At 39.5% G+C, this 19,043-nt stretch overlaps 1 protein-coding gene across 1 annotated transcript in view; it reads left to right on the forward strand.

Moving 5' to 3' along the window:
* The window catches only part of LOC134209382 (uncharacterized protein DDB_G0271670-like), a 79,474-nt gene extending 61,582 nt beyond the window's left edge, over nucleotides 1-17,892 (forward strand). Inside the window, exons 3-5 of the mRNA XM_062685366.1 lie at nucleotides 5,194-5,288; nucleotides 5,354-5,795; nucleotides 17,028-17,892. Of these exons, the coding sequence (XP_062541350.1) occupies nucleotides 5,194-5,288; nucleotides 5,354-5,795; nucleotides 17,028-17,753 (1,263 nt within the window). The 3' untranslated portion in view covers nucleotides 17,754-17,892. The remainder of the gene's footprint in view (nucleotides 1-5,193; nucleotides 5,289-5,353; nucleotides 5,796-17,027) is intronic.
* The last annotated feature ends 1,151 nt before the right edge of the window (nucleotides 17,893-19,043 follow it).

The raw sequence follows: 19,043 nt of genomic DNA on the forward strand, positions 1-19,043 counted from the left end.
GAGTCTCAAGGACATCCGATATCTGTAGGCCTCCCAGAAGGTGTAATGAATATAATTGAATGCATATTAAAGCTTTGAGTACTGAAAAACGATTTTCTTATAGCTGTAGATTTCAAGTCCCGAACTCAAGGACAGTTTGGATTGCCCATAATATCTCGAAACTAACTTACGATAACCGTTGACCTCCCGGGAGATGTAATGGATTTAATTCATTGCTTATTGAAGCTTAGAGTACAGAAAAACGATGTTCTCGCAGCTGCAGATATCAAGTTCCGAATTTGAGGACAGTTTGGATTGCCCAAAATATCTTAAAACTAACTTACGACATCTGTTGACCACCCAAGAGATGTAATGGATATAATTGAATACATATTGAAACTTTGAGTACCGGAAAGAGCTTCTAAGCAGTTATAGATCTCAAGTTCCGAACTCAAGGACAGTTTGGATTGCCAAGAATATCTTAGAACTATCATACGACAACACCCAAGAGATGTCCCGAACTTAAGGATAGTTTGGATATTACAAAGAATACCTCAAAACTATCCCACGATATTTTTTTTTTTGTCTTTATTAGCGAGACTTTCAGCCCTGGGCATCCTACGATATAATTTGACCTCCCGGGAGGCGTAATAGATAATTGAATTCATATTGAAGCTTTGAGTACTGAAAAACGATTTCCTTGCAGCTGTAGATCTCAAGTTCTGAGTGATGAACTTCTTACTTACTTGATGGGCTACAGCTCTTCGATGAACCTACGCCGAATGGAGTATCCTTCTCCACTGGACTCGATCCTGGGCCAATCGCTTCCAGTCGCCCTGAACATTGAGCGCCCTCAGGTCCTCTTCAACTGCAAAAAGCCATCGTGTACGCGGCCTCTTCCGGGTTCTCTACCAAATATTATCTTCGCTTGACGTTCTTCCGGCATACGAACAACGTGACCAGCCCACCGTAGTCTGCCGTGTTGTAACTTCTTCTTCTTCTTCTTATTGGCATTACATCCCCACATTGGGACAGAGCCGCCTCGCAGCTTAGTGTTCATTAAGCACTTCCACAGTTATTAACTGCGAGGTTTCTAAGCCAGGTTACCATTTTTGCATTCATATATCATGAGGCTAGCACGATGATACTTTTATGCCCAGGGAAGTCGAGACAATTTCCAATCCGAAAATTGCCTAGACCGGCACCGGGAATCGAACCCAGCCACCCTCAGCATGGTCTTGCTTTGTAGCTGCGCGTCTTACCGCACGGCTAAGGAGGGCCGTGTTGTATAAGTTTAATAATATCCAGCCCTTTATACACGTGGTACAATTCGTGATGCGATGCCGCCAGTTAACGTTCTCCTGTTTACCGCCGAGTATTGTCCGCAGCACCTTACGCTCAAACACTCCGAGAGCTCTCCAATCAGCCTCCTTTAACGTCCATGTCTCATGGCCGTATAAAGCCACCGGAAGAATCAAAGTGGTATACAGCGCGAGTTTTGTTTTCATTTGCAGACTACGGGACTTAAGCTGGTTACGAAGTCCGTAATAAGCAGCTGCAATACGCCTTTTCACCTCGCGGGTAACATCATTATCACACGTCACTAATTTTCCAAGATACACTAATTCATCTACCACTTGAAATTTTTCACCATCCAGCACCATATCGCAACCACCACCACTAATGAACCCACGTTGATTGCCAGCGACCATGTACTTCGTTTTGCTGGTATCGATCGTGAGTCCAATCCTCGCTGTCTCCTTCTTAAAAGGCACAAAAGCCTCTTCCACGGCACGGCGATCAATTCCGATAATATCGATATCGTCCGCAAATCCCAGGAGCATATGCGATTTTGTGATAATGGTACCGCTTCTTTACACACTAGCTCTTCTAATCGCTCCCTCGAGCGCTATATTGAACAGTAGATTCGAGAGTGCATCACCCTGCTTTAATCCATCTAAGGTAACAAATGACGTCGATATTTCATCCGCAACCCTTACACTTGATTTCGATCCGTCCAACGTTACACGAATCAGCCGTATCAGTTTCGCCGGAAAACCATGTTCAAGCATAATTTTCCATAATTCATTCCGTTTCACTAAATCGTACGCCACCTTGAAATCAATAAACAGATGATGTGTCAGCAAGTTGTACTCCCGGAATTTATCTCAGGGTAAACATTTGATCCATCGTTGATCGGCCCTTACGAAACCTGCTTGGTATTTGCCGTGAGGCCGTCCAACCAGCTAGCAGGCAATTCCTCGTCTTCCCATATTTTCGACATAATATGGTGCAGAACTTCATAAAGCTGCTCACTGCCATGTTTGAGAAGTTCAGCCGGGAGCTGGTCCTTCCCCGAAGCCTTATTGTGTTTCAGCTCTTTAATAGCTTTTCAAACTTCATCTAATGTAGGCAACTCCACAGCTTGTCCATCGTCGCTAATATATTTATTCTGTTCATGCACCGTCACTTCCACTAATCAACAAAGCCTCGAAGGTGAATTATCGATATCTAATTGCAACGAAAAAGCGAAATTTCATTATTATTAGTTAACTAAATAAGTACCAAATGTTATAACCCTTGCACTACCAGTCAGAGAGTATCGATCGTAACTGTCGAGATTTGCATATTTTGCCCAGTTTTATGTCTCAAAGCCCTCATTCTGTCGAGACTGTTGTGAATGACAAACTTACTTTGATCGACGATCTTGTACTTTATACAGCGATGTTAAACCCAAAGGGTTTTTTTTTATCGCGAAAGCTTTACCCAAAAGTTGAAATTTCGGAAAACAAAAATCGAAATTTTAGTTTGATTATCAGAGCCATGGCAAAAAATCAATGGCAAACTGCATTTTTTTTTTCAGAATGATATCGAGATGATAAGCTGCTCAGAAGTCAGAACTTAATTTCTTCAATATGCAGGAAAAAAGGTACGAATTCGTTCTGCTCGGTCACCGTTTCGCTTTAATTTTGGTCCCTGAACCACATCCCGAAAGCATACCCAGACCAAGGCAAACGGATTCATAAATTTTCATTAAACTTATATTAGCCAAATTAGTCGAATGCCAAAAAAATAACTTTTCGAGTGCTCTACCGCCACTCATGGCTAGCTGGTTGCACTTCTGTCGCCAATTTTATCTTCGGGTCACTTCGCCGGGTTTCTGGCTTTCCTTCTGGCCCCATTCAACGCTCACTAATGCTGCTGTAAGTTATAGTACAGAAGATGTCACTCATCGAGTGCAGAAGAGGAGAGAATTACCAATTAGAGCTGCAGAAAAAAAGCAGTCGTATTTTACCTCTTTATCATCGAGTCGAGACGGTACGACAAAAAAATAAGGGGTAGAAACGGAATAATGCAATTTTTCATCTTGCATTATTGGAGCACTAAAGCATTCGCTCCAAGAGGAAAGCATCGTCGTTCTGGTTTTCAGCTCCCCTGAAATGAATAGCAAATAAAAAAATATATAGAAGGAAAACAACAATAAATTCATCTTAATGAAATGCTATTATTTATCCAATGTGTCCCTAAAGGTACCGGGCGCGGATGTCATCGTCCCCAGTGCCACTTCATCCCAAGGACGCAAACACTATGCACGGCAGACGCCAATCTCTCGCCAGTTAAATAATTAAAATTGTATCGAGACAGCAAAGTATCCGAATCATTTTGCTGCAGTCAGTAGTTGCATTAATCTTCCAATCCAATCTCGACAAATTTTCCCCTCCAATGATTCAGCCACGCAATTCCACATGCTTCGGAAGCGTGAAGAAAATGCAAATCTAGTCTTAGCACAGACAACATATACATTGTTGGTCGCCCAACAGGGGTGTAGAGGAGGGTGGATCAAAATGCGCATGAGGATATTTTTTGTTTACAGCATGTTTCAGTTCTGCGAAGAGTAACAAGTAATCGATTCAATCATCAAATTCACCCAAAAGTAAATCATCAAGAAATTATATAGCGAAAGACATTTGAAGTAAATTTTCTCAGAAGTACGAAGTTTGACCAAAACTATATGAGACAGGCAAAATACTAAGGGGACTACCGATGTTATCCATGGTCAAGCTTGGTATCGGATCTAAGGCGGATTGACATCCAGAAATAACTTTTGGACAGTAGTTATGATAGGACGGTTTCAGCGAAACTTACAACGCTCGTTGAACCCCATTTTATTGGTGCTTTTTGAACCATTTTCCCACACTTACCGATGTTTGCCAGGATTGGAATCTAAAATTGAAACTTATCGCTTCTGGCTAACATATGTAGCTACATTTGCACGAAGGTGCTCTGAGATTGTGGGTTATCCAGCAGCCTCTCTTGCCGTTGTTGCTGGCTGATTCGGCCGATGGCATTTATACTGACAAAAAGAAACCTTGTATAAGTGTTATAACGAGAAAACGACAGCATTCAATCAATTCGACTAACAGCGCCAATTGAAGATAATATGCTCAGCCAGAGCAGGGTGTATAGATCTGCAGTGCCAGCTGCAATTCTGCATTAGAAATGTTGTTACTGCTTGTAGTTTTTAAGTGTTCAAAGTGTTGTACTTGAAATGACTGGTCGTCTCCCGCTTTATTATCCACGTCGTATGCAGTTATTTTGAAAGCAAATTTAATTTCTTCGCTACTCAAGATATTGTGCAATAAATTGAAAATATAACGAATTGACTTTCCAGGGCCATGAATGACTATAATTTACTACCCTGTGCATTCAAAAGGCAAATGCTTGTTTTTCAATCTAAAAATCACTGCCCAACGGTATTCGCGCCTCGTCAAATGAACCAGACTTTGTGGCAACGACTGCCATGCGGCCCTTCCCTTCGTTGACGTAGCTTTCACCGCGTGCCGGCAGAAACGCCCAGTATGCAATTAGCAATTAATTAACCAGCCAGTAATTAATTAATTTGTTTATGTGACTTCCATATCAAGGTTAAACAGGAAAGTTAATCAGTCGCGAATTGCATTTGCATTTTTGGCCGATTGCAAATTAAGCCCAATTGAGCGACGTCGTCGTTGTCCGGTACCGTTTATATGCACTTGCCTCTTCGTAATTGATACAGCCGTAAACGGGTTGCAGTCCACCCCAAATCACACCCAGCTCCAGCGAGGAGGGAAAGGGAAACCGCCAGAAAGAATGCAATAATCAAATTTGCCACACCCACCCTTTCAAATGAGCGACAGTAATTCAACAAATGCCCTTTCCTTCGGTCTCTTCCAGATGCTATCGGTACAGTCGCCCGGCTGCGCGGGAATGGAGCGGCTCGGCGTTCCTGCCGGTAGTTCCATTGGCTCACCACCTCTCAGAGATGAACGGTAAGTTGCTGACAATGGTTCACTTTTGGGAGTTTCTGATCGGTTCCTATTTTACCTATTTCCAGAAGCCGGCGATTACGGGTGGACTCCGGCGTGACGGCGAATGCCGCCACCAGCAACTCTTACCAACATCTTCCCAACTTGCACCATCACAGCCATCATGCGCTTCACCACCACGATCATCTATTAGTAAACAGCGGTAGTAGTGATAATAGAAATTATATGAACAATCACAGCCATCAGCAGCAGTACCATCATACGGCGTCGACGACGACGACGACGCCAGGCAGTCGCCACAAGGATGCATGCTCTAGCAGTTCCAGCAGCGGAAGCAGTAGCAGTAGCAGCAGCAGTAGCTACGGCAAACACAGCAACCATCAAAGCACCAGCAGTTTCTACGGAGGAAACAACAACAGCAGTTTGTGCATCAACAGCATCAGCAAATGTCCGCATCACGTGGCACTACCGGATGGTGAACGGGGGCCGGACCGGAATCTGCAGATACCGGTAAGTCAGAAATCGCAATGTACAGCGTAGTCAAGGAAGCTTTTACATCGATGTTTTATCCTTCGTACGAATTAGAGAATTTGTCAAGGCTTTGTCAAGAAAGTCATTGCTTCTAGGATCAAAATGTACCAAATTTCACCTAAAGGAGTCTTCAGAACCACTACTAAAAAGATACAAGCCCGCTAACGCCTAATCGAAAGTGTCAACCGTTTTTTTTTTTTGCATTTTTCGGTCAAGCATCAAACTGCCCATGATTGGACAATTTTAATGTTTGGATATACTGCCGCTAACCGCAAGTCGAGCACATCTGTATATGGAGGCCCATATACAGATGTGCTCGACTTGCGGTTAGCGGCAGTATAGGGACAAGGCAAATATTTCCGTCCATCGTCGTAGGGGCTCAAATCAAGGAAAGCAACACCAATTTGCTAGAACTCCACACCCAACTGGCGGTTGTTAGATTTTCTAACAATTCTGTATAAGAATCTACCAAAACCAGTATAAGAATTGGGCAAATGCGAAATCGTTAGATTCTTATACAAAAATTGTAAGAAAAGCTTACAAAATTGTTAGATTTTTATACAATATTTGTATAAGAATCTAGCAATTTTGCATATGCCCAGTTCTTATGCAGGTTTTCGTAGATTCTTATACAGAATTGTTGGAAAATCTAACAACCGTTGGTTGGGTGCACCATAGCAGAAAGTCTCTCCTGAGCTTACGATTTGGTGCGGATGAGTTTAGCAAAAAAAAGTGTTTTATTGGTTTTCAAGACTATGACGAAAAGACGAAAATGCCTGCCCTACTTCAGAATTGTCAATTGTCTTAAAAATTATCTCTACTTTCAGTTGACTCACCCATTGATGTAATAATTGCTTACAAGACTAAAATAATGCAAATTTAGATGCTTGGAGGATTTATGTGGAATCATAACAAATTCCAAAAAACGAGTTTAGCTTCTTCTTATTGGCATTGCATCCATTCATGGGACATTGCCACCTCGCAGCGTACTGTTCATTCAGCACTCCACAGTTGTTAACTTCGAGGCTATGTTACCATTTTTGCATTTGTTTATCAAGAGGCTAACACGATGACACTTTCATGCCCAGATAAGTCGATTTTCAACTCGAAAATTCTGGACTGGACTACGAATCGAGCCTTTCAACATGATTTTGTTTTGCAGTCACGCATCTTACCTTACGGCGAAGGAATGTGAATTAGTTCCCTTCTAATTGGTTTTATTACGTTATTTGTATTTTGACACACATATTGATGTCTACCATGATATTTTTTTTTAAATCAGTTATGTCAGTAATCAGTTTTGAAAATCAAGCAATGAAGCATTTCAAAATCCTTGACGTCATGAAATAGTATTAAAAAGTTTACAAGTCGGTTTACGTGTAATGTTACTCCATTCATGAAATGATAAATGTGTAAACCTATTTGTGGAGAACAAAGAAAGCCCTCAACAATACAACTTACTTTTCAGATCAAAGGCGCACTTTGTGTTGAAAATTCAATAGTTCAAGATCTTTGTAAATATATTGCAACCACTCTCGTTGATAGCTGGATGCCGTCAACATTAAATCCTGCTAATTGATACCCGCAAGGAAAATTACTGAACTCCCTCAACTCACAGGATGAGAAGAAATCAACCCTTTTGCCTCCTTTAAATGCGAAAAAGATTCCACGTATAGCCTGCCAGTGTTCACCGTTGCTGCAAATCGACTGCATAAAACAGGTCACCATGTATTAAAAATAGCCAAGGACTGCATCAGCAGCATCACTCAACTACGGTCGCTCAAAAAGGGCTATCTGCTGCTATGCCAGGCTAGGTACCTACTCTTGCATGTAGGAAAAATGGGGTTGCTTTTCTATGTAGAACAAACACATGCACAGCAGAAAAAGAATATGTTGCTATGCCCCAAGAGGGTGCTTTTGTTCTACTCGTATCACCTACTTTGGGGGAAAGGAAAAACTCGCATTACAATGCCCGGCTGCAGTAGAACCTGAGGGTTACCAAATGTGTGGCTTGTAGGCCCGTTACTAAAACGCGTAGGTGCACGTAAAAACAAATGCGTTTCTGGCGCTGACTTCTTCAAAAAATCATGTTGTATTTCGATCGAAACTACGAATTTACAATCCAATCCTTTCAAATGAATTCGATTGTGGCAAGATACTATTTATTCTAATGCTTCTTGATAAAATTAAATAAATTGAGATGAAGAATTCTGTAACATGATCATCGTGAAAGTTTGCCTATGCGAAGAAAATCGGCTCAAAGTTAGTGAGAGAAGCCTTTGTTTGCCTTTGGCTTCTAAGCCTTAGTAGCGGATTACGCGAGAATTAATTTTCGGTCGAATAGAAACGCGAATAGAAAATATTGAAGAACTTATCATGGCCAAACATTATTTAGACGAAGAAAGTCCACAACACCACGGGAGGAAAAACGCCTTTTGGTATTCACTCATATTAATTCCAGAAACGCTTTTTTATTATTCCATAGCATTTATCGTGCTTAGGATAGGAATGGAAAATGTTGAACAAGAAACAATTTTGTGAAGAAAACTTCCACTCTAGGCAATAATGTATCACGCGTCTCCACGTTACATCCTTTATTGAAAAAGAGAAAAACGAGAGTCACAGTCACAGTTACAAAAATGGTTTGTGTGATGTTATTGAAGCTAGGATCTCAATATTTTTTACAGCATTACATTCCTCATGCTTACAGCATTACGTTCCTCATTACATGCTAAAAAAAAGACCGTTAACACGACCGTACCAGGCATTTTTGTGGCTGTGTAACTTTCGCTCATCTAAGTGTTGTTTTAAAAGAGACCCGTTTTGTGTGAATGAAATACAAAATTGTGTTCATCATTTAGAGCTTCTTAATTTAAAACATGTAAAACATCTTCCAAAACTGTATATTCCAAAATTTTATACAGCTTCTGTAAGGTTCTTATGCAGAATTGTTTTAAAATCTGCCATCCGCTGGTTGGGTATTTAAGCAGGAAGAAACAAATAAAATGTATTGATTATCTCGAGTAATGCCGATCTGCGTTTGTCTCCACCATCGCATTTTCGTTCAACAGAAGCTAAATAGGCTCCCAACATTTCGTATAGAAAGGTCAAAACACTTGTCTCTGATTATGGAGAAAAACATCTACTTAGAATCCGCATTATTCGATACACTTCTGCACCTTCTTCCCAGTCAACCTGCATGAGTGAGTATCTTGCCACGGGCAGCCTGCCAAGTTGCTCGTGCTGGTGGATGGCTTTTGAAAAAACATCCTTGGCATGGAATACGAAAGCCCGTCGCCATCATCGTGCGTTGTTGTAGCCGTGGCATATCTGATGACGACAACACCGATCAGGGACGAATTGCACTCTGTAACTTGATATGGGCGCTGAGCTGCAACGATGACGATGGGAGATGTGCAAGAAAGTTATGCACTCGGAACGAACGGACCTCGGCTGGAAAGGGAAAATCTAGGTCAATGCAGGTGATTAATTTCTCCCATATGAAAAGGATGTGAAGGGGTCTTCAAGGAGCTTCACCGTGTAAAGCATGAGCTTTATTTAGTTGTTGTATATGTGAAGTAAACGATCGGCATCACAGTATGAAGCTTTTCCAGCAATTCGTTCTTGGATTTTGAGTAATACTAATATTAGATCAATATTAATGGACCGTCAAATCTTCAGAATTAGGTTTTAATTTGTCCCGTAATTATGGATATTTTTTTAGATTATTTTTGGGTCGTTTTTTACCTATATGGTAAAATGTTATGAAATGCACCCGTGGGGAAAACGACCAAACTCTATATCTATATATATATATATCTCATAATATTAAGGTTTTATGGAATATAAGTCATGTTTTGGATTTTTCCCTTTACACTGTTTTGAGCACACATTAAGTAATTTCTTCAAATTCGTCATCAATATCCATACTCAATCCATTGCATGTTCATTATATTATTTTTCCAAATATTACATTTGAAATTCACAGCGAGGTGCTCTAAACAGTGTCAAATAAATGTTGTTTCCTATAACATTTGTATTAAAAAAAAATAAAAATTGATTTTTTATGGGTTTACCTTCACACGCACTGACGAAACTACCAATGCAGCATCAATTATAGTAACCCATGAGTCAGTAGACAAAATTTGACAGCTCTATCAGTAGAATTCTAACCGTGATGGCACAAACAGCGAAGCAACTCTGTTCAGAAGTGTGCGCATTCAAAGAACGACACCCCCCGCGTCGAAAACGGGTATCGTGCAGCACCTCGTGGACGTCAGATACACCTGTTCCGGCATCTATAACATATTGGCACTATTAGACAACAATCAGAGCATCGAAAGAAAGCGCGGTTCTTGACGGCCGACTACCCTGAGCGACAAGAAGCTCAAAAGGAAGCTACATCGCTGCACTTGGCCAGGAAGTCGGTGCCACCGGCCAAACCAAGATGAATACACAGCTAGGTGTTGCAATGTGCTTAGTTTGTGTAAGAGAAGAAGGCGGGGGTGAAAAATTCATTTTCAGTGCAAAACAAAAACAAACCGGCTGGCTCTCCCATACTAAAATCCAAGATGGCTGAATCGTGAGTTTGGCACATTGGAACACTTAGTGGTGTATTCATCTTGGACCAAACAGTCAAAAAGTACCTGGAAAACATGAACATACATGTCATGAAGCGGGTGTCGCGTCCACTGGCTTTGGAGCTGCAACCATCCTTTTTAATGCAAACATTATAACATGTTTTTTTTTGCTTTTCGCAAATTCAGGATAGCGACTTTCGTCTTACTTTTTACAATGTGGGAAACGATACTGAAAACCGATAACATGGGTCTTTAAAAGAAGAATGTTTATGAGAACTGCCGAAAAAAGAATCCTCTGTCTACCAGTGGGAATCGAACCCACACCTTACTGTATGCTAGACGGATTTTTTTAATGTTTTATTAGTTCTAGTGGTGAAAACTAATAAATATGATTAAAGTGTGTTAGATAATATTTACTATGCTCTAAAAAGGCGGGTACGAAGGTGCTGTTTGCAAGAGATGGAGCCACAACATTAGTAGTAGAGTGAGAATCACTCGTTCTTAGCAACTACGCATCACATAAAAACGAATCCTAGGAAAAGAGATCTCATTGTATATTCATACTAAATTCAAGCAGTTTACTTTAAATTTCTTTACCACTGTTCTCCACCTGGTGTGTTTGGAAGGAATATCGAACAAAACATGTCACTGATGTATATGCCAAATCTCATTGCTTAAAACACTCAACATCACCACCTGTTTGATATTGTAAAGATTGCAATTAAACCTACAGATGGAGCAGCTGATTGTTTTGAAAGGGCATCAAGCGAATTTTAGCTAGAATACTATAATATTTGTATCGAGAGCTGTGACGATACCCAGGCTGGTGTTCAATCGGTTATTATCATTTAGTATGTTAAATGATAGTAGCGTTTCACGCTGTAAATATTAGACATAGAGCAATGTACCCTTAGACAAAGTTGTAGAGGAGAAATAGCACTAGAAGTCCGCCATACAACATTTTCCGGAATTTCGCCTCTGGAACGAGTTATTGGCTGAATACTAAATGATAATGAAATGATAAGTTCAATCCATGTTTTCAAGTTCCAACAGATTGCTATTCAGCTTCTAAAGCGGACATCAAAGTTCACAGAAAGCTCGATGAGAGTCCTATACTGCCATAATCTGAAAAAGTGACTTTTTAACCATTTCCCGAAAATGGTTTTAACGAGTAGTACTCATCGTGCTCAATAACAGAAAAATGGAAAACTAGTATGTTGTAATTTGGCGCATACGTCACTTTTTCAGATTACGGCAGTATATAGCATGCTCTTCAGCTAGCCAATGAACTTAAAGTGTACTTTATAAAATAAATAAAAACCACAAGGCCATGTACTGTAGGAACTATTTTCATTTTGTTTCAATGATTATTCGCTAGAACGTAGATGCTGTTCTTATTTAGGATGCGAGACTCAACGTGGCGGCTTTGAACAGTTTGACGTTTCACTTTTTTTTTGTTTTTGTAACAGTGTTCAAGTTCGTACAAGGTATTATTCAAAAAATTTTTGTACTTATGAAGTGAAAAAATTGTACATCAAAAATTATTTTCCGAACTTTTGTGCTAACAACTAGTTTGTTTTGTGCTATCGTGGACAAGTTCCAAAGTTCCAAAGCATGGTGTGAACTTTATAGTTCGGAATAATATTGATTTTTCAAGCTGATTAGAAGTTCGGAACAAGTTCCAAAGTAGCATGGTGTGAACTTTATAGTTCGGCATATTGATTTTTCAAGCTGATAGGATGTTCGGTTAGTACTTGAACTGAACTTCTTGTTGGAAGTTCGGAACAATAATTTAAATAGCATGACGTGAGCGTTAGAGTTCATATGAAGAGGAATTAGAAACTTGTTTTGAACTTTCAAGTTCATTAATAGTATTAATTAAGAGTCAAGTTCGGTTTATGAACAATGGAACTATGTTCGAACTAAATGTGAACTTCTTAGTTCAATCCCCAAGTCTAATCCGAACTTTTGGTTGCTTGGGATATTCTTTCATTCTCTCAAAAATATTTGCCCAAGGAGTTATTTGACGGATGCCAATTAAACGAATACCGTAAAATATAAAAAGTTATTATTTAATTTAGTTTAGGAATAGTAAACATTTATTTTCTTATTTTTTATGAAGTGAGAAATGAGGTGTTTGAAGAGTAGAAGCCCTCCTTAGCCGTGTGGTAAGACGCGCAGCTACAAAACAAGACCATGCTGAGGGTGGCTGGGATCGATTCCCGGTGCCGGTCTAGGCAATTTTCGGATTGGAAATTGTCTCGACTTCCCTGGGCATAAAAGTATCATCGTGTTAGCCTCATGATATACGAATGCAAAAATGGTACCCTGGCTTAGAAACCTCGCAGTTAATAACTGTGGAAGTGCTTAATGAACACTAAGCTGCTAGACGGCTCTGTCTCAGTGTGGGGATGTAATGCCAATAAGAAGAAGAAGAAGAAGAAGAAGAGAAGAAGAAGAAGAAGAGTAGAAGCGAAAAGTTGAAAGTAATAAATGAAAAGCGAGAATGGAAACATGAGAAGCGAGAAATTAAATGTAAGAAGTATAAAGCAGATAATGGGAAGTAAGACGCAAGAGGTCGAAAAGTGAACGATAATAATTGGGGAAAGATGCTTGATAAATGATTCGTGAGAAATGCCACAGGAGGAAAAAAGAGAAAAAGTAAGAAGGAAGATGGAAGGAGAAATAAGGAAGAAGATAGAAGGAAGAATGGAGGGAAAAAAGAAGAGAGAATGAAGAAAAAAGAATTAAGAAGGGAAAGATGAAGTATTAAAAAGAAAGAAGGAATAAAAAAGTTGGCAGTTTAATGTTCAGACAAGCAAGAGTATCATTGTTTTATGCAACGAACGTTGATTCACTGTTTTTAACGAAGGAGAACAAAATAATCGCTCATGAGTTTTGGAATTGTAAGTTTTTCCCAACACTAGCCATGTTCATTATCTTCGAATAATTCACAATAAGCGACAGGCGAAAAAAAATCAGGCAAAAAGTTCGGAAAAAGTTCGAAAAGTGGTGACAAAACCTGTTATAAAAACGTGGTAAAATTATGGTTTCATTGCTGATTAGCAGGGATGGGAAAAATCAAATTTTCAAAAAATCGAGGATGATCAAACTCACCCGCGATCTTATTTTCAAATTATCAAGTGATAAAAACTCGCCAGCGATTAAGAATCGTTTGAAAATTGTATCTTGATTCGAAGCATTTACCGTTACATTTTGAACTCTTTTTCCTTACTACCATGAAACCATAACGCCAAATAGAAGATATAACGGGACAGTTGACAATTTGCTGATATTAGTAAAGAATAATCTTTGAATGAAAATTCTGTGTTTTTTATCGCTTGATGACAAAATTTGAGAAGTTGTAGCCGGCGACAGCTCGCCTACTGTTTTCACGTGAAAAGTTTTCACATGAACATTGCATTCATTATCGTTTGATGATGATTCAGCACAACACTGCTGATTAGTTCTTCTTCATTGGCATTATATCCCCCCTACTGGGACGTTGCGCCCGGCAGCTTAGTGTTCATTTAGCACCACCAAAATTATTAACTGCGAGGTTTCTAAGCCAAGTTACCATTTATGCATTTGTATATCATGAGGCTAACACGATGATACTTTTATGTCCAGGTGGAGAAAATTTTCTAGAATCGAGTTCCTATCCTTGCTGCTTATAAATTTTTGAATAGATGACTTTGAAATTGCTCTCCATATTTCCGTTCCCTGAATGTCCTAGTTAGTATCCGAAAATTGTCGTGATGAGCCAATATCTTGATATGGTAGATCGGACGATAAATTTGAAAAATTATAAAACTTGAATCTAAAAACGAATTGTTTGATTAATGCAACTGCTTAAACATACTAATCGTTGACACGGACGCGACGAACGAAATGAAAAAACTATTGATAATACTTTCAGTTTCTTCTGTGGAGCTTCACTTTTGGGTACATCCGCTTTAGTTGTTAAACTCCAATTTTACTTACAGAGCGAAACAAGACAAGGCCTGTTTTCAAATTGGTGTAACAATTGACCTTTACCGTCGTACATTTTTATTCGCTTAATCAATTCTTTAATTTATTTGAGGTTAAGATACCCGTATTTTACCGTATTTTTTGAGAAACAAAGATTAAATTCTTTCAGCGATAGCATTCTTCCCACGCAGCACACATGTTGTAGAGAAGTTTCAGTAACTCGTATGCAACCATATTTGGTCACATTTGAGTTACCGCAACCAAAACAGTGTGAGCTGTGCTTCTCAGGTTGGTAAGTAGCAAATACTTTGTTGCTCCTACATCCGACGTTCTGAAGGAAAGTTGACCTTAAATAAGTCAAATATTTACTGAGACGATAAAATGAAATAAAATTATTGACAGCAAAGGTCAATAAGTTACTTTAGGGCTTTCGGAAGTACCATCGAAATCCTTCAGGAGACGAAACTTGGAACAAGAGTGCCGTTGCTGATTTAGTGATTTGGCTTCTCTTTCATCACATTGTCACATTGTATGATTGCATATGCATAGCCTCCTCACTCATATGGTCTGGAAGTGGTGTCTGCTTCCGATGCTGTTTCCAAGATAATTCATGAAGAATTACGAAACACCAAAAATCATCCGAATATACGAAACAAATCTCCGCAGCAACAAACGTCTGGGCTCACTGTTTTCCTTGTCATAAGGGTAGAAAGCTTTTTGGAGCCATTTAAACACACATACGAGAAGAAATCTTCATAATGGTTGTTCTTATCAAAACGCATACATTTTTGCCATTGCGTTGTTAGAATGAAGCGCATTTGACATTGCATGAGAAAATTATAACATGAAACTTATACAGAAAAATATATTAAGCTCTTTTAGTGGAATGTATTAAACCGTCTAAGACGAATTAAATTCGTCTTAGACGGTTTATGAAACTTATACATGTTATGTCAGGAGCCACCACTTTCATATGAAGCTCCATACAAGCGCTTGATTTTCAAACATGAACATTTTGTATGAAAATCAGCTGATGCGTTATATTTATTCCGGGGGTGTATTATTAGGTTTTGATCACAATCATATAGTTTATTCTAATATTAAAATCATTAGTTTCGTTCATGTCTTTCATCATTACTGATTATTAGTAATAACTCGATATTTAAAATTACAAAACAAATTGTTTTATTATGCTGATTGTTGGATATGGTCGATGTATAAAACTGGATGAAACATACGATACATAAGCAAATAAGTCTAAGTAGATCGTGGAATGGGTATGAAGAGATCCGGCGCAGCATGATGCTTTTAATCTTTATGTCCATCACCAACAGAACAAATAATCCGTCAGCTATATGTAGTTATTAAAATGGTGAATCACTGGTCATCGACGTTGTCTGATTTGATAATAATTGCTTGCCTGATATCACTGAACTCACCTGTGGTTTATTCGCAAAAATAAGATAATGTGTAATGTATCAAATAATTATAATTACTTCAATATTGAATAATATAATTACCGGATCGAAATCCTAATCCTAAACTAATTATTGAAACGATTAATTAAGATGCGGTTTTCGCTGAGTGAAATCTCGTGAGCTTTGTAGGTTTTCAGCCATATATGTTTTTTAACCTGCGATTAATGAGAAAGCATCATTATCAGAATAATGAAACAATAAATTTCCCCATACTAATATGCACGCAAATTTGAAACGTTTTGTGCTAAATCAATGCTTATCTAAATGAGCTTATATTTTCGGAGGACACTCAGAACAAGATAAAGAATTAGATGAGCGCTGTGGAGCAAAATCAATTTTTTGAACCACCCTACTGCATATATCCATTTTACACAATTTCGTGAAAACAACACAAACTTTTTTTTTGAACAAATTGGCACCGAATTTTCCGATTTTTTCGATTCAGATCAATAATTTTTGGCAAAACTTAAAACCCTGGGACACTTCCAGTGCAAAAACTGTAAGCAGTACTCCATAATAGCTTTCAAAGTGCATGCACATATGAAGTTTCTCAAACAAACGATTTTTTTTTTCATACATTCCTGATCAAAAAGATGTTGTTTTCGTATTTTTTGTCAGAATGCCTATTTCTGTACGATGATTCAGATTTTCTTCTTATTTTGCCCAAAAATATTACATATGCAGTTTCTCGAACAAACGGTTCAAATGTAGAAGTGCTCAATGAATACTAAGCTGCGAGGTAACCATGTCCCAGTGAGGGATGAAATGCCAATAAGGAAAGGAGAAGATACCGTAGTAGTAACAAAGAAGACAAAGAAGAAGGCCCAAGTAATCATGTTTCACCAAACCGCCATATAGGGCCAATATACGACTTTTTTTAATTTAGATTTAGGCATTGAAGTACTCACTATGTGACCGATTTGAAAAAAAAACATACGGCTTATTTCTTAATTGAAAATTCTTAATTGTTTTTGGAATTTTTGCATTATTTGTAGAAATTTTATATTTATTTGTTGCTCATACCTGATTTCATTATTGGCATTTTCCTATTTTTTTATGGAAAATTCCTAAGCTTTTATTTTAGGCCACAGACTAACTAATATTCCGTACACTGCGCAATAAACTTTAACAGGGATTGCCCACAAAACTTAAAAACACTTTTCTATTCTATCCTCTTTCAGCAATCGGAGATCCCCCGAACGTACGTCAAGGCTCCCCCGAACAAAACGGTACGGGACGTCCCGCCGCAGTACCAATCGGGAGCATCCTCCACATCGTCGTCCATGAGCAATCTCAACAGTCACCTTCGCGGAGCAGCAGGTGGTTCGGCAGCGATGAGCCACTCGCTCAGCGGGGGTGTCAGTCTGGGTAACCGGGCCATAGTCAATAGTCTGTCGGCGTACGGTTCCTCCAGCAGTACGGCTGGCGGCACCACCAACACCACCGCCAAACCCAAGTCTGAACTGAAACTGAGAGATATCCTGCGAACGATCACAGGTAACAAATCATCAAAAACATCCACTAGTGGTATTAGCAGTAGCAGTAGTAATAACAATAATATTAACGGAGCTATAAGTAGCAACACTAGCTGTAATAATAATAACTATAGAAACAATCCCTACGGGAACACTGGTTCAGTTGGTTCGAGTAGCAGTCGGAATGGATTGAACTCGTCGAACGGTGCAAACCATCTAGCAGTAAGCGGAATACATAATCATAATCATCACTACCGGCAATCGATAGCGTCGTCGGTGCAGCAGAGGCATCAACAGCAACAGACCCAGCAAAGTGGGCTATCCTCGTCGGTTCCAAATGCCTCCTCGGGGTCCTCGCTCGGCGGCGGTAGCACAACGCCAATGTCCCTGTCCGCAAGTCCTAGTCCGGACACGAGCTCACACTATATGTGACCGGAAGGCCGCACGCTGCAGGATAGTTGAAATGTCGACGCAGGTCATTCGGATGATCTTTTTCCTTTCTTATTCGTAAAGCTAGCTAATCGATGTCGTGATAATAATTGTGATTTTGAGTATGAGAATGAACAGGAAAGAGCACACCCACCCGGACACAGGGAGGGCACCCCTGCTGCTGGGTCCGACACTGCTAGCGGTGAAGTACCGCTTCGGTGCCCATATTCTGTGGCATGCCGAATTGGCGCCAACGGCTACGGACGTGTTCCAAAAGTAGGTCGGAGTAAGCCAGCAGCAAAGGGCGGTAATGATGCTATCCGTCGCTGTACCGACGCTGGCGCCGGTTGCCAAGTGATGGAACTCGAGGCCGATGACAGGTTGTAAAAGAAAGAGCTAGAAGTGCTTAAACTTCACGGCACACAGCTTGTTGTAGGAAGCTACTTACTGCTTGTTTAAAACGTCCTACGAATATTTTGAAAAGCTCAAATCGAGCTACTCTTTCTTAGGGTTGGTCTTCTGTTTTATTTGTCTATTTAATTTGTCATGTTAATTCAAATATTCCCCTTAAACTGAATAATGTGCGGGAAGTAAGAAGCATGCTGCAACAAGTGCTCAGCTGGATAAATTTCAAAATTCGAATATAGTTTATTACCAAATTAAAGACGCTTACAGGGCATTTTTCATTGACTTCTCTTCATAACTACTTAATGGTCTAGAAGCCAAAGCGTCGTAACTATTTCTGGTCCAAATAAAGGTTTTCAAAAACGAAATCGCGAATCGTAACAAAACGTCAACCAAGTACAAATGTCATCTCTCGTATTCGTAGTAGGCTTCGGACAAACGATCTCGCTGCGATTTTATTACCACATAGCTAGAAATAAATTATTTTCTATTCCGCTTGGTGAGTTCAATCAAATTAACACCTGCTCCAGAACGAGACCGACTTCTTTTCAGGAAAAAAAAACGAAAGCAAACTGTTACTAGAGATCCTATATTGAGAGACATACGACAATCTCATAAAATAATATCGATGTTGTTTCTGCAAATAGAAGCTGTCCAGACTTGCCGCAGTGGAAAATCTTCAACGATGCGGCAAGAGGTTGATCTTTGTAAACCAAATGTCTGTATGGATGAAATGTACATCATTTGTGCACCTTGATTTTTGTGTTATGGAACCTTTGATTGAGCAAAATCTACATTTGTATCGTTCTCCTTACGGGATTGACACTAAATGGTTGCCTTTGTGTGTCTCTGAATATAGGATCCCTACTGTAAGTAGCAATCAAGAAT

Source organism: Armigeres subalbatus, chromosome 2, assembly GCF_024139115.2.
Source record: "Armigeres subalbatus isolate Guangzhou_Male chromosome 2, GZ_Asu_2, whole genome shotgun sequence".
Lineage (NCBI taxonomy): Eukaryota > Metazoa > Arthropoda > Insecta > Diptera > Culicidae > Armigeres > Armigeres subalbatus.